This window comes from Pavona decussata, unplaced genomic scaffold, assembly GCF_977016875.1.
Source record: "Pavona decussata unplaced genomic scaffold, jaPavDecu1.1 SCAFFOLD_602, whole genome shotgun sequence".
NCBI lineage: Eukaryota > Metazoa > Cnidaria > Anthozoa > Scleractinia > Agariciidae > Pavona > Pavona decussata.
In genome coordinates, this window is record NW_028145860.1 from 1,322,501 (window position 1) to 1,345,894 (window position 23,394).

Genomic DNA, 23,394 nt, shown 5'->3' on the forward strand with positions numbered 1-23,394 from the left:
AGATTTATCCGTATTCTTGTTCGTTACAGATGTTAAATTAGGAAAAGAAAAAAAAAACATGTATGCTGTTGGAACGAGCGTGCTAAAATAAGATTCCTTTATTTGAAATTCCACCTTTTGTAGAGTCTAACGTACAGTTCGTTGAAACTCGCAAGGGCCTTTGTTTTGGACATACTCTGCTTCTTCCTCAAAAATAAACACTAAAAAAAAAAAAAAAATCCCAGTGTTGTCGCGGATGGCAAGCTCCAAAAAATCAGTGTCCACACGACCGTTAAATGTGTCGTCTATCAACATCCCCGACCCCAATTCTTCGGATAATAGCCGGGGGCGATTATTTTGTTGGTCTGCTTCAGCTCAGAAGATCTAGAGGAAGGGGCAATTATTCAAGGGAAACGATCATCTGAGGAAATTTCTCGGGTTTCGACGTGTGGTGATGATTCAAAATGGTTTTGGAATTTGCTTCGCCCTCATAAAATTCACCGTGGGCGTGGGAGGAGAGAGGTCTTTTGGTGTCCGCGCGGAACGCGACTTCGCGCGCGTTTGCGTGTTCACTCGACTGACCTATGCAAAAATTGTCGCTATAGAATTGGCTGGTCGCCGCTAACCTTAACACTTAACCATATTTGGCTTTGTTACGGCATAAGACATAAATCACAAACTTCAGAATTCTATACCCTCCTTGAGGTGTCGATGTACTTGGGTTTGTGCCCACCCCGAGTGTCAAGAGTTGAGAAAATCCTGGTGGTCTTTAAGAAATTTCAGTCTACTAGACTTCAATTTTCTCTTACTTTTTGCAAATGAATTATTAGTGTCAGATAAACATAGCTAATTGTAGACGTTATTTCAGAGGTATATTAAAGCTTTAGAGAGGTTTTATTATATTTTAAGGTTGTCTTGGTGCGTTTGTTTTCTAGGCTGGGCAACTCTCAAAGACACCTTGTCTTGTCATGGCTGTGTTGCGTGACGGCGCTGTAACGTGCTACGATACGTTGTGTGACAGGTAAGGGTAGTCATACATTGGAACAAAATAGAGCAAAATTGCTTTCCAAAGGCGGCACTGATGATGAAACTTATAGAAAAAGGTTCTTACTTTTCACTTTGTCAATGAAACTGCTCCACGAGGAGAAACTATTTACAAATAGTTTCTCCAAGCAAGCATCAATGATGCAAATGAGAAGAACTTTCGTCTCGATAGGTGAGGTTCAAAAAACTAAATCACGTTGCATTACGAATTCAAATGGCCGTAATTGAAGAACTTGGAACTGTTTCCTACGAGTTGTGGTGTTGTGTCTTCACTTGCTTGTTACTGGACTGTTTGAATATTGTCTTCTTGGGAAAGACGTTTTACCCTGGGGGTGGGGGGGAACTCCCATATAAAAGTGATGGAGGTGATCGTCGTACCTTTTAGGGGTTAAAATTCGTGGTTTGGTACTCCTTAGGGTGCTAAAATCTATAATGACTTCCATCAGAGAAATGGTGGTACCTTTTAGTGTATTGAGCCGAAAAATATGAGAGGAAGTAAATGTCAGTCAACTGATTTGGTACCTCTTAGGGGTAAAAAATTGTTCGGAACACGCACACAGAACAGAATTCTGGTACCCTTTAGGGGTTCTTTTTAAAGTTTCCGACGATCACCCTCGCTACGTTTATATGGGAGCCCCCCACCCTCCCTCCCGCCGTTTTACATCAAAGTGCTTCCCTCAACTTAGGAGTATAGATGGATACTTGAAGCAAAATGCCGGGGTATCAAACCTTACAATGCACTAGTATCCGATCCAAAGGGGAATAGAAATACTTTATTTTGTTTCATGATACAAAAACGAACATTTCACTCAGGGGCTGTTTACATAGAGGGAGGAAGATCCTAGCACTAGGAAGATAGAGGACGGATCATCCTAGCGCCATATGTTTTTCCTATTCAGTTTACATGCAAAAAGTTGTACTTGGCCATAGCGCTACGATCTTCCTAGAGATAGGAACTTCCTAGCTGAGAGATATGAAGACTTCTTAGGGCTAGAAAGATCCTAGCACCATGTAAACTACTTCCGCTCGGAAGATCCTAGTACTAGGAACAAAAAGAACAAACATGGCGGCAGCCGGGCGTTCAGCTGCTCAAGGCCGACAGTTATTCTTCTTTTCCTTCTCCACTTGGTAGCACTACGACCGAAATTTCTGCATGTAAAGCAAACGAAAAGCTTTTCCGCCTTCTCAGATCTTCCTAGTGCTAGGATCTTCCTCCCTCTATGTAAACAGCCCCTTAACCCTTTATGTCTCCATAGTGATCGTTATGTAATTTCGTTTTGTAATATTAACACGCTGTCACACACATAATTCACAAGTTCAATAAGAATAAAGGAAAGGACCACAAATATAAAATGTCTTGAAGTTTAAACCAATTCTCCCAACTACTACAGTAAGAAATGTATGGCACTCAGTAAGGAGAATTGATACGTTAATATCGGTGCTAAATGGCTTGGCTGCAGATCACTGACCCATAAGGATTAAAAGAACGAAATCAGCTTACGTTTCCTTACGATTCACCTTCCTAATTGTCACTACACTCGGCCTGTTTTATTTTCAGCTCCCCAAAACTGAGGTCGTTGGCCGCAAATTCCGGAAAGTACATGTTAGCGGGGAAGACGCTCAAAGAGGTTTGTGTAGGCAACCAAAAATGTTAACAATGTAGAATGTTCTAATGGACCCACCCCTTCACATCTTTTTACCGAATGTCGTATTTTCAACAAGACAATCACAATCATGTGTAATTCGACTGCTGACTGGCAATGACATTTTTGTCGTATTTAATTAACGAACTCTATCAATGGGGTGGGCTCAAATTATGATAGCCTACGAAAAGGAAAAAGATAGGAAGAGAAAACAACATAATGGGGAACAGGGAAGGCGCAGTGAGTGGTGAGAGCACTCGCCTCCCACCAATGTGGCCCGGGTTCGATTCCCAGACTCGGCGTCATATGTGGGTTCAGTTTGTTGTTGGTTCTCGTCCTTGCTCCCAGAGGTTTTTCTCCGGGTACTCCGGTTTTCCTCTCTCCTCAAAAACTAACATTTCCAAATTCCAATTCCAATTTCATCTGGAGAATGTCCTTAATAGTGCTCTGTGCTCAATGCATTGACACTTAAATAAAGCGATTTATTATTTTGATTTTATTTTGTTGTATAGGCGCAAAAACTTTAAAAGCGGTTAAAAACTACGTATTAGAAAGATAACTGACTTTTTCTTTAACGATGTGTATAGGCCACCATGCATTTCAAAGAGTCATATTAACCAGGGAATATCATGATACAAAGAAAATTCTATTTTGGGACTCCAAAGGTCTCCAAAAGGTTGCCCCTTGTTGTATCAACGACGCGTTCGGATTAACGGGTTAAATTTACAAAGAAAAGACCAAAAGGAGGTCGTTGGTCGCATTACAGAGATTGTCGGTTGAACGGAGATTTATTAAAGATAAGGTAATGACTAAACGGGTTTGTCGTTAGGCGGCGCTCCACTGTATCTATATACTACAGTCGACTCCCGATAACTCGAACCCTCGCAAACTCGAACCTCGCGCTAACTCGAACCTCGCGCTAACTCGAACCAATTTTCCTTTCCTTTCAGGTCATTTTCTATATAATTTTACCCTCGATAACTCGAACTCCCGATAACCCGAACCTTCTTGAATTTCCCTTGAAGGTTCGAGTTATCGGGAGTCGACTGTATTGCTATACTGGAAACTATCATGATTGTAAACAGAGAGTATTTCGACATACATGTATTAGGAGTTCAAGACAGTGGGTAGTTATGTACAATATACAATATGTCTACTGTTACACCGGCTGAAGATAGATTCTTTTGACCGATGCAAACATTTGGACAAGTTCAAACCATTGACTTCTGAAACATGTTCAAGCTGTTAAATTGGTATTAATTATTCCGTTGTATGAACACACAGGACCATAACAAATTCTTTAAGTCAGGAATTTAGAGCCCGTAGAATACATTGTAGAGCTTTAAATACTTGTTTGGAATATTCCGTCTGAATCGGACAAGTGAGCGTTTTCTTACTTCTGTAACTTTTCGCTCTTGTTTTCCCAGTTATATAAAGTAGACCACACCTGAGAATTTTTCAACTGTAAATCTGTATGTATGTTATGTTGATAGTAGCGGGCGTTGCACTGTATTTAAACGATTATCCTGCGAAATCGCGCGGAATATCGCCTGATACCTAGCCGACGAGGCAGCAGGCCGAGTTGGCTAAAACCAGGGGATATTCCGCAAGATTGGGCAGGATAATTGTCTTATTATTCAACACATTGATAACAAAGCACGGTTTTATTACAGAAAAGCTGGAGGCGATCTTTATTTTGCCATTTTTCTCAGTCCCAGACACACGATGTTGCGTATATCGCAGGATATCTGTTGACTACGGACGACGAATATTCAGTGCACCATGGCCATATTGGGCAGTGTTACAACGTGTTGAATAATAATAATCGTTATACCTCGAAAGTTCCAGTAATAGTTGCCATTTATTTGTTAATAATCGCGCTAGTCTGTAGCCTAGTATGTTCTATTTTTGGCAGGATTAAGTTTCGCGTAGAAAAATGGGTTGGGTAAGATTTCACTTGGAAAATCTTCTTCATGTGGGCACGCCTAAATTAAAATTCCACAAAATCACCACCGTAAAAAATTCCGAATGTAGCCCAAGGCTGGGGAAAGCTTATTATTGGAAGGAATTTTGGGGCGTTTGGAAAAGCTTGAAACAATAAACTGGCAGCTTAAAACAGCTAATCATAAGTAACAATCCATGGGCTTATACTTAGTTAGAAGGGCTTATTATCTGAAGGTCTTATTTCGGTTAGTTTACTAGAGCAATCTTAATTACATTGACCCTTTCGCCTAGTTTACTGGTTACTTGACCGTAGATGAGTGGTGTAACCGCATCATATAGCAGTATTAAACGGCCGTGTGTGCTCTTGTATGCTTTGCTGGTCATCGAAGGTCTAACTCTCCCATAAAACAAAACTCTTATTTTACGTTTAAAAAGTTCAAAACAGTTTTACCCTTCCGTGGGAGGCTGATGAGTTTACCTATATTTGCCTCTCGCTCTGTTCACGTTCTTAGTAAAATTGAGTGGTTTGTGTTAGCATCAAAGGCCAGAATTATTTTGCACCGTTCTCATCTATATAGACTATATACTCATTCATATTTTTCAAGAAAACGTAAACGCGAAAATCTCACGTTTGCCCTTTGTCGTAAACGTTGACAAACACCACGCAGTGTTATACCGCTGGATTGTGTGCCCGAGCTTAGCAAGCAGGCGGAAACGAGAAAAATAGACTGAGATCATGAGAGAGGTGACCGCGAAAATAAGACGCGTGGAAACAGAGTTCCCGCGCGTTTTATTTTCGCGTTGGCGTTTCCAATATTTTGTCGTTCCTACGCAGTCGTTTTTTTAGGGGACTTGTATTACCTCCTCCGTGGGGAGGAGGTAATACGAGTCCTTAAAAACGACTGCGTGGGAGGGAGGCTACCTGGATATCCGATCTCCTTCCCAGGGTCTCTCTTCTTTCCGTCCAGACCCTGGGAACAAGGTTGGGCGATGAACTCTAATCTGTAGTTCTGTGTATTCACAGGCGAAGCGGATGGTGGAATGCTTCTTTGATCAACTGATCCCCAACAGAAAAGCCCGGATAGAGATGAGCACTCCTTCATGAGCTAGCTACACGTTTAATGGATATTTACCAAAGGCGAGATGAACTTGTTTACCCTATCAAGCCGAAGGGAATTATGCGGAAATTAATACAGGATGTTTGGTTGTTGTGTGCTGGATGAAGGCGTGGGAAATTTCCCAAAACAATTAATAAGGCCATGGGAATGCCCTTTCCGGAATTGTACGCCTTCACCAATTGGCGGAAATTCTGCGGAGAACCATTAAAATACCTTCTCTTCGCGTCACTGAATTTCCGAGCGATTTCATCAAGTTTTTTTCGTTTTTTTTTTTTTAATTTAACGGCTCTTATAGATTGAAAAGTGAGGAATCTTTAATGTGTCGGTCTTCTCTTCAAATTTTGCCTTTCTTTCGCTCTCTGGTGACGCGCTGTTTCTTTAAACGTTAAAAGGGCCCTAGTCAGCCACACCTTTGTTTTTGTTTATATGCGAGAGTTTGGCTATTATATTTAATTCGCAGCGTGTCGAAATGAACGAAATCACTGTGAAACTACTAAAGATAATGAAGCATACTTTCAGGAACACAACTTACAGTAAAGCAATAAGATTTCGCTTCATCATGTAATATCAATAATTTCGATGGCATCAAAAATGGCGGAGGCTGACTAGGGTCCTTTAAGAGAGGGCTTATTCTCAACATTTCATTGAGAGATGAAAATTTTGTTCATAAAATTGTGGCCCTTCCGTTGGCCAGCAGCGTCTACACTGCAGAATTTTGTATGAGTACGTTGAGTGTTGTACAGCTTGCAAAACTGTTATCACGTTCCAGAACGAACAACGTCTATCTACACTGTAAATAAGCCAAATCATTCACTGTAAAAAGCTCAGCCTCAGGCCGATCAGGAAATGTTCTTTTCCTGTTTTAGACCAAAACAACCCAAGTTCTGTTACTTACCGTGTGACTTTAACTTTGAAATCTGTAGGAAAATTGTACTGTGTGCCGGACCATTCAAATGAAAGCTAGTGAGGAATACTTTCCTGTGGTGCTGTTTATTATGCTGTACAAGGTGATTCTAAATTTTGAGTCTGTGGATGAAATCCTAAAGTGTGACCATTCAAATGAAAGCTACTGAGGAATACTTTCCTCTGGTGTTGTTTCTTATGCTGTACAAAATGATTCTAACTTTTGAGTCCTTGGAAGAAATCCTAGAGTGTGACCATTCAAATGAAAGCTATACTGGGCAGTACTTTCCTATGGTACTGTTTATTATACTATGCAAGGTGGTTCTAACTTTTGAGTCTGTGAGTGAAGTCCTAAAGCGTGACCATTCAAATGAAAGCTACTGAGGAACACTTTCCTATGGTGCTGTTTATTATGCCGTACAAGGTGGTTCTAATTTTTGAGTCTCTGGATGAAATCTTAAATGTCACCATTCAAATGAAAGCTACTGAGCAATACTTTCCTGTGGTGCTGGTTATTATGCTGTGTGGTACTATTCATTTTACAATATCCTTGAAGACGAGATTTGGGAATTTTGCCCAGTTCCGAGCTTTCCGCGCTCGAAAGTGAAGAGGTTGAGCTAAAATAGAACAGCGATTTCGGTGCTACTTTCGATTTCTTTGCACCCGTGGCCCACCCTTAGACAATTACCAATTTCGCTGTTTTCCCTTTCACAACCTGAATATCGCTTAGCAAAGTTCCCGTGAGTTGTATAGCATCCCTGGTGATTGTTTGGCGACTGTTTTCGATAAGACGGGAATCCAAACCATCTGTCTGAGCCTATTTTCGTTTTACGCCCATTATCACTTCAAGGTGACGATTAATATTTGGTTAAAAACGGTTCAGTGTTTGTATTGAGAAAAGATTTAATATTTGGATGAAGGAATGCGTATCTAGTATGTTTGAGTATCACATGTCTTGATTCTTGGGGCTAATATCTCTACAACATGTTTTGTGGACTTTCATACAAGTCAGTAGTCACTTAAAAGTCGATAGTGTCGCCCTATTGTCTCGGTTATATTAAAATAGAGTGGCAATCAAGTATTGGTCCGATTCAACTAAATGTGTAGATTTTCTCTATCTTTTGGCCAGATAGATTTATCGCCTTCATCTGAACTAAATTAGACTGACGCGAAAAACATTTCTTTGCTTGGCGAGTGCTTTGCCATTAAGGTATCTTCCCTTTTGCCGTGGATTTTCAATTCTGACGGTTCCTCTGTAAAACTACATCAGCTTAAACTGAGTACTTCAGCTTTCCTTGTTATATTTTGAGCTCATTTCCTGATCTTTGTCTTCGTAACGGCGTAATTGTTTCGTCTACCACAATGACGAAAATGCATTTTTTTGTGGTTTAAACTCTTGTATGCTGGCCGGCTGCTTTGAGAGCAATTTGTAACCCACAGTTTCCTCCTTAGTGCCAAACTGTAGATCCGAAATATTTCCGTTGGAAAAAATGAAAAACAGGAAAAGGAATCGCAGGGAAGCACAGCTGAGTAGCTTTCGTTTTGACTGGACACACCTGAGGATTCATTCGCAAGCTCGAAAGCTGGAACCACCTTGTACAGCATGTAAATAGCACCACAGGAAAGTACTGCTCAGTAGCTTTCATTTGAATGGTCACACTTTAGGATTTCATCCACAGACTCGAAAGTTAGAACCACCTTGTACAGCATAATAAACAGCACCACAGGAAAGTACCGCTCAGTAGCTTTCATTTGAATGGTCACACCTGCGGATTTCAGCTTATTTCATTTGTAGAGATAAAAGCTAGAATTATCTTGTTCAGCATAATAAATACTACCACAGGAAAGTCTTTCGTTTGAATGGTCACACCTTAGTATTAAATTAAAACATGGTATAGCAGAGTATAGTATACATGGTATACCATAGTATAGTTCATGGTCTAGCAGAGTACCACAGAAAAGTACTGCTAAGTAGCTTTCATTTGAATGGTCACACTTTAGGATTTCATCCACAGACTCAAAAAGTTAGATCCGCCTTATACAGCATAATAAACAGCATCACATGAAAGTACTGCTCAGTAGCTTTCATTTGAATGGTCACATTTCTCGCGGATTTCATCCATATCCACATAGACATTGTCATAAGAAGTTACAATCATTTTGTGGGTGTCATATGTTGTCAGTCTTGGCAAAAAAAGAGTTACCGAATTGCTTAATATTTATGAGGTTTTCTCAAGGTGTGTTTTCACAGAAAATTATTTATAGCTCATTGCTTAAACCTTTTGCGAGAAGCTATGGCATTTGGTCTTTAGAAAAAGGCAATTAATTTATGTTTTTGAAAACATTAGATGATAGCATTTTATAACTTACTTTTCTACGTGATGAAACTATGTATATTTACTTAAAGTACAGACAAATAAAAAAAAACACACAAAAGAAACTCTCTGAGTCAGTTGACGTCTTTCTCTAAAGCAACAATATTATTATTATTACTGCTTGCTAAAATTGCTAAAAATATCCATACATATTGCCCTATTGATCCAGTTGGGGAAACTAGAGATGTTTCATTTTCGTGAAATCACCGATATTTTCCACAAATAGTAAGTTGTCACTAAAATTGCACCTTTTTTAGTAACTTCGATTTTCGTTTCTAAATCATCACTTCAGCTTCTGCGGCGGTCGAGTTTTCGCCTGCTTTGCTCAGCGAGTTTGGTTTAGTTGTGAACAAAAGACCTCCAAACATGAGAGAGGAGGACGGTTATGTTGCATATCGGTTCACTCGCCCGCGTGGTTTTGTTCTTACGTAGTTTCATCAAGAGTCTATCACTAAAATAGAATGCTGTATAGGCTGTTTGTCGAGGGATCAGATATGTTTACCTTTCCTCTAAGGTTGGGTATTTTTTTGAACTTCTGTTTTTTAATAACAATGACGATCTTCAGCTCACCTTTACGTTTTAAAACCAAAGTTAAAAAAACTGCAAAGAAAAACGTGGAGAAAATCCTAAATAAAATAACTTAAAATATATTAATCAGTATTTTAAAATCTATAGAGAAACGTTAACGACTATTAAAGTAGCTATGGTTACACTATAGAGTTTCATCCACAGACTGAAAAGGTAGAACAATATTTTTTTCCCCGCTGACGTTAATATGGAAGTGAAAGGTTAAATAACATGCTCTGAAAATTTCTTTGTGAGTAATGTCTGTATAATGTTGGTGACATTTTAATTTGACTATGACAAACATGGAATGTAAACTGAATTTAGATGTGACAAAGCTTGAAGTTGTCAATGCCAATATTTCAAAAATTCTTAACACGCTTTATCTTTTTATTTTTTCTCGAACGTACATATTTAACGATGTAATAAGACACAACGTCACCATCTAAAGAAAATAATCTCTTCCAGTTATTATATTAACTCAAAATTTTAAAATCTAACGCGATTATCGATAGCAATCTTTGAATCGAAGCTTTGAGAGTTTGATTTCAAAAGTGAAAAACAGCGTACGGTTTCCAGGGTAAATAAATCTTAATTTGTACGATAGCTAATATACAGAGCTAATATAAGCAAATGTAGACGTATTTTTAGTCTGTCCGTGATAGCGGCTTTCCGTACATATAGGTGCGTGAGATAAGTTTGGAGTTTGCGTGGGTCGCGTGCCAGAACGCGCGAGGCGTGTCCCGGAGCGATTTACACGCGAACACACCCCTGATTACTTTAGCTGCGCTCTTTTTGTCCCAGAGAATCCACGATAAATATTTACTTGACACTCCCAAGCAAACCTGTCGACTGAATGTTACGGCTTGTGTTATTTTAGCTTCACATCCGGTTAGCGTTGTATTTCATCGTCATTTTCTTTCCACTGGTCAAAGCTAGAAAACTCTTGCAAGACAAACCAAGACTTGAATAATTCAGAAGTTGGCACGTTTTTTCTCTCACCCAGAAAGTTTTTACAATATTATATTTCACCGATCAAAGCAGCTGATCGTCGAGATTTGTAGATGAGCTTCAAAAGTCCGATTCCTCAAAGAAGGTTAGTTATCTTGGTTTTAATAGCTCCTTTCTGATCCGATCTGCTTTCCACTCGGCTGAGTGGGAATTTATCTTGCATGGACCTTCTCATGTACTCTTATCTGAGCTCCTTGCCTGCGGTCGTTTGTGAAGTGCGCGGCCACAGGAAATTTGTGCCATTTTTTTGCAACACTCACATAGAGTACGTACTTCGAAGAGCGGCAAAATTTGAGTGGAATTTTAGAGGTCAGAGTACTTCATTGACAAACACTCTCAAATGAATTGGCGCGTTGACGAGGGCTGATCTCAATCATACACATACACAAGGACTTTTTGTTACAGGAGTTGAAAATTTCCTAACTGACTAAAGGGTTTTTTTTCTTGATCGGTTGGAAACTGTTTTTGAGTGTTTAAATTTTAGCAAGTATCCTTTGCAAGCGTTTTTCCGTTTTGCACCATTGTTCCTGAAAATTATTGTACTCTTATTTTAGAAAGCAAACATGCAGATAATCAGACATCTACGTCATCGGGAAACGAAAAGGCGTATATTCTAATATAACCTCCGGAAACAGTCTTGCTAAAACCGGATCACTTTTCAAGCAAACATTTCGTTGTCTGCACTCTTTACATTGATCGGATAGTCGCGAGAAGCAAGCAGGTGAGGGTGGACGCGGGGAAAACAGCAGCGCACAGCTTCACCTGTTTACTTGTGGCGCTTGGAAATATTCAAGAACATCTGCTGCCATCTGGAAGGAAACTAGTAGCCTTTAAAACATATTCGGGGAAAACGTTAGATTGAAGGAATTATCGCACTTACTGAACGTCGGTCGACATGATTGGCTGTTTGCTGGCGTCACGTGATCAAAGACGTCGTCCAACACGGAAATTGCAGTCGAGCGAATGGATCAAAATGGCCGACGCTGCTCCACCAAGTAGTCGCAGTTCGCGATTTCTTTCTCGCTTGCATGATGCTTTAGCGCACGCTGTGACACCTCGTTTGCAGATCGACAGGAAAACAATCGAGAAAACATGGAAGCTGATGGACAAAGTAGTGAAACTTTGTCAGAATCAACGCTTGTCGCTAAAGAACAGCCCCCCGTACATTCTAGACATTCTACCCGATACCTATCAACATTTGAAGTTAATTATTTCGAAGTACGAGGATCGCATGCACATACTGAACGATTGTGAGTATTTTAGGATATACATAGAGAACCTTATCAAGCAGTCGAAGCTCGCTATCAAGCTCTTCAAGGAAGGGAAGGAAAAGATGTACGTGGAGGATTCCACATACAGACGAAGCTTGACAAAACTCAGTCTGGTTTTCAGCCATATGCTTGCTGAAGTCAAGGCAATATTTCCACAAGGAACTTATATAGGCGATGGTTTCAGGATCACAAAGTATGATGCCGCTGAATTCTGGAAGAAATCGTTTGGTGTTGGGTAAGAAAATTATGTTAATTTTTTTAGCCTTGATCAATATTGTCTTGATCAAACGAAAGTGATCGTTCTATAATTTAGTATGGACATAATCTTCTCATGTATGGGTTATTACTGTTATTCAAATATTTTCCCAACGGGTCGTCGAAGATCCTAGATTTGCCCCGTATAACTTCGTACAAAGACAGTTCAGGCATCGACGTATTTACGACTTGTCAAAACGGAAAACAAAGTATTAATTTGCTAAATTGGGTGTCTCGCTTAACGCTTGGATAGATTAGCTAACACCTTTTGTTTTCAAATTGAGAGAAGCACGAATTGGTCTAACAAGAGCTTCCTTCCTCGTTCTAATAAAAGTCAGCCAAAGTACGTCAAACTGCATTTTTGGGTTACCATTTGTTGTGTAAAGTAAATGCTGAGCTTTATTTTTGAGTTCTATTTCTTTTCCTGCACTTGAAACAAATTTGTAGCATTTAGTGATGTAAGTTCTTATATCCTGATTGTGTTCATTCTAATTAATATTTACAACATGTAAGGTTCGAAAGAAATAATATATTATTGATCTATGGCTTCTGGACCATTTTGAATTATATTAATTTTACAGGAAAGGTGTATTTTATTAGAACATTAACATCACATCTTGTCAGTTCTCAAAAAAAAAAAAAACATTCTCCATCTGCTTATAGTTGCTCTGCCTAGCTTTGTAAAAATATTGTGTTTTATTTTTATAGAAAACATGTTTTGTTAGTCACCAAATAGTTCTAGTAAAACTAGACAGTTTTAGAAGACATAATGTTTGGGTTTGGAAGTGGCATAATATTTTTATGAAAGTAATTATTTCTTTTGTTAATTTCAAAGTAGTTTTTTAGATAATTATTTCTAGAATTAACCATATGTGAAAAAAGCAAAACAGGAAAAATTGAGTGCAATTGTTTGGAAAGTCAAATAATTCCTTTGAAAGATTGTCTGTATATTTACTGCCATGATTGACAGGTTACAAAACGGTAGAGGTAATTAAATACCATATGGTGTAAGCAGTGGTCGTAGCAAGCCAGCTGTATACAGGAGGTGGGGTGGTCTTTTTAGTGTTTTATTTTAGACGATTCTCTGTGATGCAATTAAAAGTTCTTTTTCACAGAAATGTACCATTTTTAATTAAAAAAAATTCTCTACAAATGAATAATACGAAAACCACTTTTTAATGAAGAAAAAGAAGTTAATTGTTGGAAATTTTTTGTAATAATAACAACAACAAAGGAACTTTATTGGAGAAATAAAGATTGCGATACCGATTCAGTATTTTTGTGAGAAAGGCTAAAAAAGTAAGAGTTGATGAGTGCAACTACCCAGTCATATTTCAGAACTTTCTGCTGAATGATTTCTTTATCATAAGACATTTTTTTTCATTTTTAAATCTGAGGATTTTAAACCTAGATGTGTCAGCTATTTCAGAGGGGTGTGTGAATCCATCACTGTATTTGTACCTTAAGTTTATTAAGCTTTTCTTCATTACGTAAATTATCTAAAATATAAATCTCTTGATATAATCCAAAATATAAAGTTGGTAGTGAAATGTTCAACTCAAATCCAACTCTTTTGTTGTGTTTAAAATCCTTCAATGTGCCTATGTATAAAAAATGTAAGTCGTAGTCTGCTGAAGATTCCATCTTCTATGGCAAAGGTGAAGAAAATCAATTAACAATTTAATTATTAATAGATTTTCTTTACTGTTGTATTGAGGAATACTTATGTCCTGGAGACTTTTTCTTAGATTATAATAATTGTTAGAAGTGTTTAATTCTGGCCTCAGAACAAGAATTATCTTTGAAAGAAATTCAACAACAATGTTATGGCCATGTTTTTTCTTCTTCATACTGAGGGATGTTTAAATCAGGAAGCTGTTGGTTTCACAACATTCTTGACAAATGCTTACGAAAGTGTAACAAAGACACAATATTAGAAAAAAGCCTATCAGACTGGCCAGATGTTTGCCATTGAATCAACATTCTATAAAATTGTTTCTTAGTTTGGTGGGCTAATAATAATATATTGGCCCTAACACTTCTAGGTGTTTATTGTTGAATTGATTAATTCTCCTAACTAGCATTATAAGAGGTATAGAGAGAAGAGTAAGGGGAATGTGTATGTTAATACTGGGGCTTAAAGAGTTACAGCAGTTACCAATAACACGCGACCTACCGCCTTCAAGACTCCCGATAAAGTTGCGTTTTGGTGGACGTCAATCATAGAAAAGCCGTTGAAATTAATTTGAATTCAGACAACATTTCAAGGAAATAGAACCAAGAAATTTGGCTGTTTTATCCGCTGACAGATGGTAAACTTTATGAAAGCTGATTTCCAAGCCAGGTTATCTTAAAGAATGGGCATTGTTTAGATGAAGCATTTTTTGAAACATTTTAAATTGCTGCCCGTAATAATTTTGCAAAATCAGCGACGCATGCAAGTGAGCAAATTATCACGTGGATTGAAAATTAAAATTTTTAATTCAAAAATACCTTTTATTTTCCCTTGATCTGGCTGGGAAAACAATTTAAATATAGTTTACCTTCTCTTAGCGAGGTAAAATTCTTAGTTTCTTGCCAAATTATCTTGGAATCTTGTCAGAATTAAAAATAATTTCAACGGCTTTTCTTTGATTGACATCCACCAAAACGTAACTTTATCGGACTCTTTTTAAGACGGTAGGTCGCGTGTTATTGGTAACCGCTGTAACTGACCAATCAGAATGTCAGAATGGTTGGAAGTGGATTGTGAATTGTAGGAATTATGGAGGTTCACAGTTCTGCCTCCCATTCTTTTTAAAATTGCATTTTGATTGGCCACAGAGGAAATAATATGGTGTTCTGTGCTATGATTTACCATAAAAAGGTGAATCAGGTACAAGGCTTTAGCCAGGAGGGCATCCTGGCATCCTCTGGAGACCCAATCAATGTTTGGAAAAATTTATTTAAAATTCACTTGATCCTTCAAAATGTTTTCAAGAAATGTGCCCACTGGACGGCCAACTTTCATTTCTAGCTGAAAGCCTGATCAGGTAAATGGCTTGTACATGTAGGTGGAGTTAACCAGGATTCGCATTGTCAAGGTTCTACTATGAACAAATTTAAAGTTTTCAGTGCAGCACAAGTTACGCTATAATTTTGAGAGAGGGAGTTTGTTAAGGGATCAAAAGATGATTCCAATGCTTAAACCTAGCTGTCAGGCTCCCAAGAATCTCAAAACAAATAAATGAAAAGAAGGCTCTGTGACATTGTCTTTAATATATTTGTTGTTTACTTGTTTGTGTTTTAGTCGTTGTAAAAGTTCACATATTTTTTCAAACTCCTCTTTAGCAAAACAACAGTATCATGGAAGCAATTTCGGCAGACACTTCAGACGGTACATCATATAAGCTCAGGTTTGGAAGCAATGGCCCTGAAATCAACAATCGATCTGACATGTAATGATCACATATCCATATTTGAGTATGACGTCTTCACAAGGTTGTTTCAACCGTGGTCACATCTGCTTCAAAACTGGAATCTTCTCGCTGTGACGCACCCTGGTTATTGCGCTTTCATGACATACGATGAAGTGAAAGCAAGGCTTTGTAAACATCTAGAAAAGCCAGGAAGGTGAGTGCTTCTTTTCCAATAACATTTACTTTAAGTGAAATGCCAGCCAATTTAAAGAGAAAGGTATCTTACCAGTTGTGCAGCAACTTAAGTGGTTGGAAAATAAACCTAGGGGTGTTACACCAAGCAATGTTTCATGCAACTTCTCTTGCAGTTGTGCGACAAAATAGGCCATTTCCGAGTTGTTTTGAACCTCATTGTCAAAGCGAGGCTAAGTGCAAAGTTTTTATTATGAAAATTAGTTTCATTCAAATGCAAACAAAACTAATTTTCATATGAAAAGATTTATACTTAGCCTCACCTTAATAATGAGGTTCACAGCAACTCGAAAATGGCCTATTAATGGAGATGGCTTGTGTGAAACATTGCCTAGTGTAATAGTGCCCTTACTTAGGTTCTGGGTTTAAAACCTTTGGTGGACTAGCGTCACATTCATGAGAGAGTAGTAATACTCCAAGCCACTTCCTGTTGGGAATCCTGTGATGGGCTGGCATCATATCCAAGGGGGAGTAGTAAGACTCCTAGTCACTTCATGCTGGGTATCCTGTGATGGACTAGCATCCCATCCGGGGGGTGGATTGGGGGGGGGGGGGATTAGTAACACTCCTAGTCACTTCATGCTGGGTATCCCGTGATGGAATGGCATCCCGTCCAAGGGGGAGTAATACTCCAAGTAACTTTATGCTGAGTTTAATGTAATGGATAAGCGTCTTTTCTGGAGAAGAGGTGGAGGGTGTGTAGTAATACTCCTGGTCACTTCATGCTGAAGATCCTGTAATGGACTAGCATCTCATTATTGAGGGGAGGAAGTGGAGGTGGGAGTTAGTTGGCAATACTCTTAGTCACTTCATGCTACAGATACAGGCTTAAACTCAGTTCGCGTGGGTGTTCCCCTGCCCGAGTACATCATACTTTAATTACTTGTGTTTCAAAGTATCACTCTTTTAGAGCATTAATTTTGTGGTGTCAGGAAATGGCGGTTTATAGACTTGGAACATTGATTGTGTTGTTACTTACAGCTACATCTTCAGACTGAGTTGTACAAGACTTGGCCAGTGGGCAATAGGATATGTCACACCCGAGCACACCATTCTTCAAACTATTCCTCAGAACAAGTCTCTGTGCCAAGCACTAATAGATGGAGCAAGGGATTGCTAGTAAGAATCAGTCTTCTTTCATTTCCAAATTTAAAAAAATATCTGTGTCCTGAATTTGAAAGAAAGAGGTGGAGATGCATTGATGTTGTAGGTTAAAATGATTTCAATCTAGGTGTATTTGTATTTTCCTTTGTTTCAGATGTAAATTACCCAACCTTAACAAAGGAAAACACAAATCAGCCTGGGTTGAAATCATTTTAAACTGGATTCATTTTAACCTACAACATTTACATCTCGACAGGTTTATAACCTATGACCTTACAGTACTGTGCAAAATTCTAACTAACCGACCGTTGGTCATTTTTGAGTTCATTTTTGATGTTTTATTTTTTCCCTCAGTTACCTTTACCCAGACGGTAAGCCAGAAAACCCTGATGTCAGCCAGCATCTGATTACACCAACTGATGAGCACATCACTGTTACGGAAGAACAGTATGAACTGTACTGCGAGATGGGCTCCACTTTCCAGTTGTGTAAAATCTGCGCTGAGAACAACAAAGATGTGCGTTTGGAACCATGTGGTCACTTGATGTGCCACTTGTGCCTGGAACAGTGGCAAGACACCGGAGGCGAGGGATGTCCATTTTGTCGTTCTGAGATTAAAGACATGCAATCTATTGTTGTAGACCCGTTTGTGCCACTTCGTGAAGAAGCGTTACCTGTTGTTGCTGTTGGGGTCCAAGAGAACCATGTTGACTTTGAAGAAGAGGAAATCATGGAGGTTAGGAGTTTCAGTTTCAGTTTCCAAGCCTTAACCACTTTATGACAATGATGAGCCTGTATTTGGAGATTTTTTACCAAAATCATCACTTGCTCCCATTTTGCAGTGAGCCCTTCACTTACAAAGTGTAGATTTCTAAATTTCCATACGTTTTCACTTCAGAAATGTTAAAAAACAACTAGCTCCACACGAAAATACTGCTTAATTATTGCTCTTATAATTTGAATGGTCAAACTTTAGGATTTCTTCCACAGACTAAAAAGTTAGAACCACTTTGTACAGCATAATAAACAGAAGCAACAAGGAAAATAGTGCTCAGTAGCTTTCACCTGAATGGTTACATTATTTTATTATTTTATTAGATTGTAAAATTGAAGGGGTGCCTGGAAAAAAGCCCCAAGTGACTTCTGATAAATTGTTAGATTCTCCTTCCAAATTGCCTTGTATTCACTTGTGAAACAAAAGGAGAATTTGACCTTATTCCACAAGTCACTTAGGCCCTGTTCCACATACCCCTTCAATTATGAAACTTGCTTGTGTATATCATTCTGTAAATGGTTTGAACCCAGGAGTCATGGCATAAGTATATAATTTATGGTCATCTATGGTGAGGTAACATTGACTGACATTAATTTTTGACAACCCCAGTAGAAGTCATCATCATCACCATCATCATCAGCATTACCATCACCACTGGTTATGATTTCCGCTCAGGTTGTCCAAAATTAATGTTATTCGATGTCACCTCAAACAGTTCTTCTCAAGACAACCCTCACCCAGGTGATCATAATTTAAATACTTGGGCATGTCTGTCTGTAAAGCTAACTTGTAATGATTGCCTTTTCTCAGGACCCCAGCCAGTGGGTGCCTTTCTCGGAGTCAAGAGCATTTACTTCTCAACACCAAAGCAACGACCTGAACAGGCATTCAGGAGATGCACCACCGCCCTTACCTCAGAGGCGAAACCAGTTACTAAACCTACAAACACCAACTTCACCCACCCTCATAGTAACCCATGCATCACCATTCAGTTCCCCTAGGTCCTCGTCAAGATCGTCACCACACAGTTCCCCATGGAACTCACCAAGAAACTCTCCAAGGAATTCTCCAAGAACTTCCCCATTAGCTTCTCCAAACGTTTCGCCGCATTCTTCCCCTCAGGTATCTCCATGCGGCTCACCACAACATTCTCCAGCACAGATGCGCAGGGGAAGGCCGCCGGCTCCACCTGCAAACTCTGATGATGAAGACAGTCCCCCGGCCATACCTGAAAGGAGGTATAAGAACAGAGTTGGCAGCTTGGAAGAAAAAGAAAAGAAGAGAGCTGCTAAAGCTGAGCAAAAAAGCAGAAGAGACACTATCGGATATGCAGATATTGATGCTGCAAATGTGGTTCATGATGTGCATAATCAAAATCATACTCAGATTAAAACAAATTATGCTCAGCTAGCCTACCCTCCTCCCAACAATGATTTGGAGGCTAATACTGGTGAAGGAAGCACAGCAAGTGGAATCATGTTTGCTGAAATTGAAAGTGACGAAGCAACTCCATATGATTTTCCACTTCCTGTTCTGTCAGAAAAAGGGCATTCACAGGATAAGCAATGGACGAAGGAGAATGGCTTAGAGTGCGGTACAGGAAGCCTGGAGCCAGTTGCAGACCCTTTTGCTGACGACCCATTTCAATCATGTGCTAAAGCAAAAAGTAATCAGTTTAAAAATGATTTTGTGCAGGGTCCTTTAGTTGTGGCACTGCCACCAGCGCGTTCACAAAGCTGTAATACCGGGGCACCACGTAGGCCCCAACTTGATAAAAACAAACGTCCATCCTCCGCCAGGACCTTCGCAAAGGCAAAGTCCACTGATGATGTACTCGATGATCCTACTTATTCAAATGCTTATTCAAGAACTGCTGTCAATTCTAATGACCTTGGGACAAACAGGAATAATTGTTCCTCGACAGACCTTCCTCGCAATAAAATTTCACGCCCAGCACTTTTGTCTCGAAACAGCTGGGCGGGAGCTGAAGCGAAAAGTTACAGCAATCCAACATATGGTGCGGAGCCTTTTGACCCCAGCAAGTTAGAAGGGCACAGTGATGGCCACAGACCACCACCCAGATTTCCAGATGACGACCCGAACGATGATGCCATGCAGTTTTATGAAGAGGATTTTACTATCCTGCAAGCTCAGGGTTACACACGAGATGAGATCACAAGAGCTCTCATTGTGGCGGAGAATAATTTTGCTATGGCCAGAAAGATTCTCCGTGAATTTTCTCAAGGGACAAGGAAGCTCTGAGTGTTTATGATGAATAATTATGGTACAATAGCTAACTGCAATGAAGCAGAAACATCCTGAGTCACTTCTTCAATGTTGAATTTGTCCTGAAAAGATAAGGAATGCAATTTAATAAGATTGGGCTTAAGCTATTCCAGTCACAAGTCCAGCAAACGGTTTGAATGTTTCTGGAAACTTTACAGCAATGTACATCAAGGAAAAAGTTGGCAATTGTGAATATAGACTGTATTGTTATGCAGATTTAATCAAGAATCTTGAGATCTTAATTAAATATAAGCTTACAATGGATGGAAGCTTGCTTGCTTCTACATCAGTGATCCAAATGCAAAAATGCAGGGTTAGTGAATTAAATTATGGCTAACTCATGAACTCCCAAAACCATGTGATTTCTGAATGTTAAGTCCACAAATTGACAGAATTTAATATGTAGTTGACAGCCAACAAGAAATATTGTATTTTACATTTACATTGTTCGAAAAGTTGGTTCTCAACTACGGGCCTTTGAGGGACAATAGCCACATTTTGTATTAGTTATTTAATAGTAATCACTTCATTTTTTATCATCGATGATTAATATACAAAGCCAAGAATAGTTTTTTTTAAAAGGCCAGAAAAGTTGTGTTTTATGTCATATTGATGTGTTTCACAACAAAATAATTAAAAATAATAGGTAATGGCTAACTAACCATTCCAAAATGTAGCATACAAAATTATGGCAAGCTTTGCTTTAGAGTTTTCTACAGTCTGTTAAAACCAACTAAAGTGTTGAGAGAATTTGACAATCTTTGTCGCAAACGTTTTGTTCTTAATGTGTTATGATTCAAAAGTATTTTTATTTGAAACTTTTTAAAAGCTTTTAATGTTAAAAGTATAAATTAAACTTGATATTGTTGTAGTTCATGAAAAAATATTTCACAAATTACTTTGCTAATTACCACTAATACAAATTTGTTTAAGGGAGTTACCTTCCGACCTCTTGTACCCACTGTGTGGATGAGTTATAACTGTTAAGATACTCATGCTGTGAACCATTGGCTAATACTGTTATCTTCAACAAATAACAAGGAATCCAAATCCACTTCTGCTGCTGTCAATATTATTATCATTACAGTCGAACCTCGATTATCCGGACTTTTTTCTCTGGCCCCCATCAAAAGCTGTTTAGTGGCAGTGTCAGGCACAGCACTGGGATTATTCATGGGCATCCCTGCAGAGTTAGCCAATATCAAAGTCTTTATTCTCCTCACTGTTGTCCACATTATTTCTTATGTTACAAGTTGGGAGAATTTGTTTAAACATCAAGGTATTTTATCTAGTGATCATGTACTTCTTTCTCATGACTTGTGAGTTTGATCATGTGCTATTGTAAGAAGAATTTAGCTACTGATCTGATCACTGTTAAGGCGCTGTAACACTGGGCAACTTTTCTTTCAACTTGAGTTACAAATTATTTTGTTGCAACACAAGTTGCAGGGATCGTCGGGTGGTGTAACATGCCCTGAAATGAACATGCCTCGCCACGTTTTAGTTGCAGTTACTGTTGCACAAAGCAGAACCAACTTCTACTTCTTGCAATGATTGCAGCAACAAAAAAATTGCGAGACCTGTTAATTTCAGGACATGTTACACTAGGCAGCGATTTGTGCAACATGTGTTGCAACAAAATTGCAAGACAAGTTGCAAGAAAAATTGCCTAGTGTAGGAGCACCTTTAGGGCCATTAGTTATGGTTGACTGCAGTGTAAAACTCAAAGTTAATCGTTAGATGAGTTTTAAAGCTAGAGAGTTAACATGTTAAATTGACAGGCACAGTTCTGTACTAAACATACCACAAAATTCATTTTTACCTTAAAGTCACTGCCACCAGTGTTCTAGAATTGAAAATATTTTTGTAGATAGCTGTTGATGTGTACATTAATACATGTATGTAAAATAGTTAAATTGCCATTGATGCATATCGCGTTAAAACAAATTATTTTAATAGCAGTATTTAATTTAATGACAAGTAGAACAAAGCAAAATTGATTCTAATAATGAAAGTATGATCTAGACAATATTTTGAGTTACCTTAGATTGCTATCCTGTTATTAAGTACCTGTTCTTTTCTGCCTTGGATTCCTTTAGCAACTGAAACCAATAAATTCTGGTCAAATTAACCTTTAGCAATTTAATTATTTTTCACCTTCCGGCTTAACCTGGGCCTGTACAGACTAAGGGTGATACCGATACCAGATACTTGATATCATTGAAAAATATCAATACTTACAGGAAATATTGGCTGTTTGGATCCCTTTCAATACTCCTCATGTGACCACTCACTTGAATACTGAAGCCTGTTTTAGTGCTGAAAACCAATCTTTTTTCTAGAATCAAAAACGTTTTCATGCTCTGGAATCATGATTTTAAAATATAAAAATTCTGTACTCAGAGCACAATTAAAACTTAAAAGTGGGATATTTCGTTCAGATCCACCGAACTTGGTCAGCCACAAAGGCCACAAAGGCGACTTCTGCTGACAAAGTTTGGTGGATCCAAACGAAATATCCCACTTTTAAGTTTTAATTGCACTCTGAGTACAGAATTTTTATATTTTAAAATCAATCTTTTTTTCTTTTATGTAAGTGTCATTGCACTGTGCTTGAAGTGTCACAGCCCCGTTACTTAAGTGGTCTTGGTGACTTGTTTGTAGCCCGGACACTACCTTGGCGATGACGTAAATATTTGGCATGGTGTGTGGGTGCTAACATCCCAAGAAAGTCTTGGATGATGACATCACAATATCGGTATCTATATCGATATAAAAAAGCCAGATGTTGGAAAATATCATGCTCATTTTGGATCGATTTGAAAACCAATAAGTTCTATTTTTACACAGAGACTAGTATTAACTGGTAATCAATGTAAGATAAATAAATTTTTAAATCTGTTTATGCATAATTCCATGACAAGATGATCAAATGCACTTTACAGTATTGGGAGTCTCCAGTTCGAATTGGAATTTGGAAATGTTGGTTTTTGGGGAGAGGGGAAAACTGGTGTACCTGGAGAAAAAGCTCTTGGAGCAAAGACAAACACCAACAACATACTTAACCCACATCTGATGCCGAGTCCTGGATTCAAACCCAGGCCACATTTGTGGGAGACGAGTGCCCTCACCACTGCACCATCTTATGGTTTCTAATCCTTGGTTTTTTAGCCTTTTTCTCAAAAGCCAAAAAATACAGAACTAAGATTTTTTTGCAATAACCAGTCTGTCATTGTTTCGAGAAATTGTGATAATTTTGGAGGCAAGAAAGGCACAATAGTTTTACATAAAACCCTTCAATTGAAGTATTGGTAGCAAGATGTAAGTGCCAGCTAAACTGGCATTGAAATCCAACATGCTCAAATTTAGCTCTGGTTTTTACTGGGCAGATATGTAGTTGGGTCAGGAAGAAGTCAAAACTTGTAATTAAGTTTACAAGAACCAGTGAGCATTCGTTCTTGTAAACTTAACA

The 23,394-nt window shown here is 38.6% G+C and overlaps 2 protein-coding genes across 4 annotated transcripts in view; both read left to right on the top strand.

Annotated features, from left to right (window-relative positions):
• LOC146449277 (dynein axonemal assembly factor 8-like) overlaps window positions 1–9,066 on the top strand; it is a 23,443-nt gene extending 14,377 nt beyond the window's left edge. The window contains exons 11-14 of one of the 3 annotated variants that reach the window (XR_014860554.1): window positions 915–1,000; window positions 2,582–2,651; window positions 5,635–8,547; window positions 8,701–9,066. Coding sequence is in view for 1 of the 3 variants with exons in the window: in XM_085101112.1 (XP_084957238.1) it covers window positions 915–1,000; window positions 2,582–2,651; window positions 5,635–5,715 (237 nt within the window). In the remaining 2 variants the exon portion in view is untranslated. Of the gene's footprint in view, window positions 1–914; window positions 1,001–2,581; window positions 2,652–5,634 lie in introns of all 3 variants that reach the window. The other 2 variants (XR_014860553.1, XM_085101112.1) reach the window with 2 other exon arrangements.
• A 1,169-nt stretch (window positions 9,067–10,235) lies between these two features.
• Window positions 10,236–22,053, top strand: LOC146449278 (uncharacterized). Its single transcript, XM_085101115.1, has 6 exons — window positions 10,236–10,666; window positions 11,136–12,087; window positions 15,438–15,719; window positions 16,739–16,876; window positions 17,216–17,597; window positions 18,447–22,053. The coding sequence occupies exons 2-6, from the start codon at window positions 11,477–11,479 to the stop codon at window positions 19,896–19,898; spliced, it is 2,865 nt and encodes a 954-aa protein (XP_084957241.1). The 5' UTR covers window positions 10,236–10,666; window positions 11,136–11,476; the 3' UTR covers window positions 19,899–22,053.
• The last annotated feature ends 1,341 nt before the right edge of the window (window positions 22,054–23,394 follow it).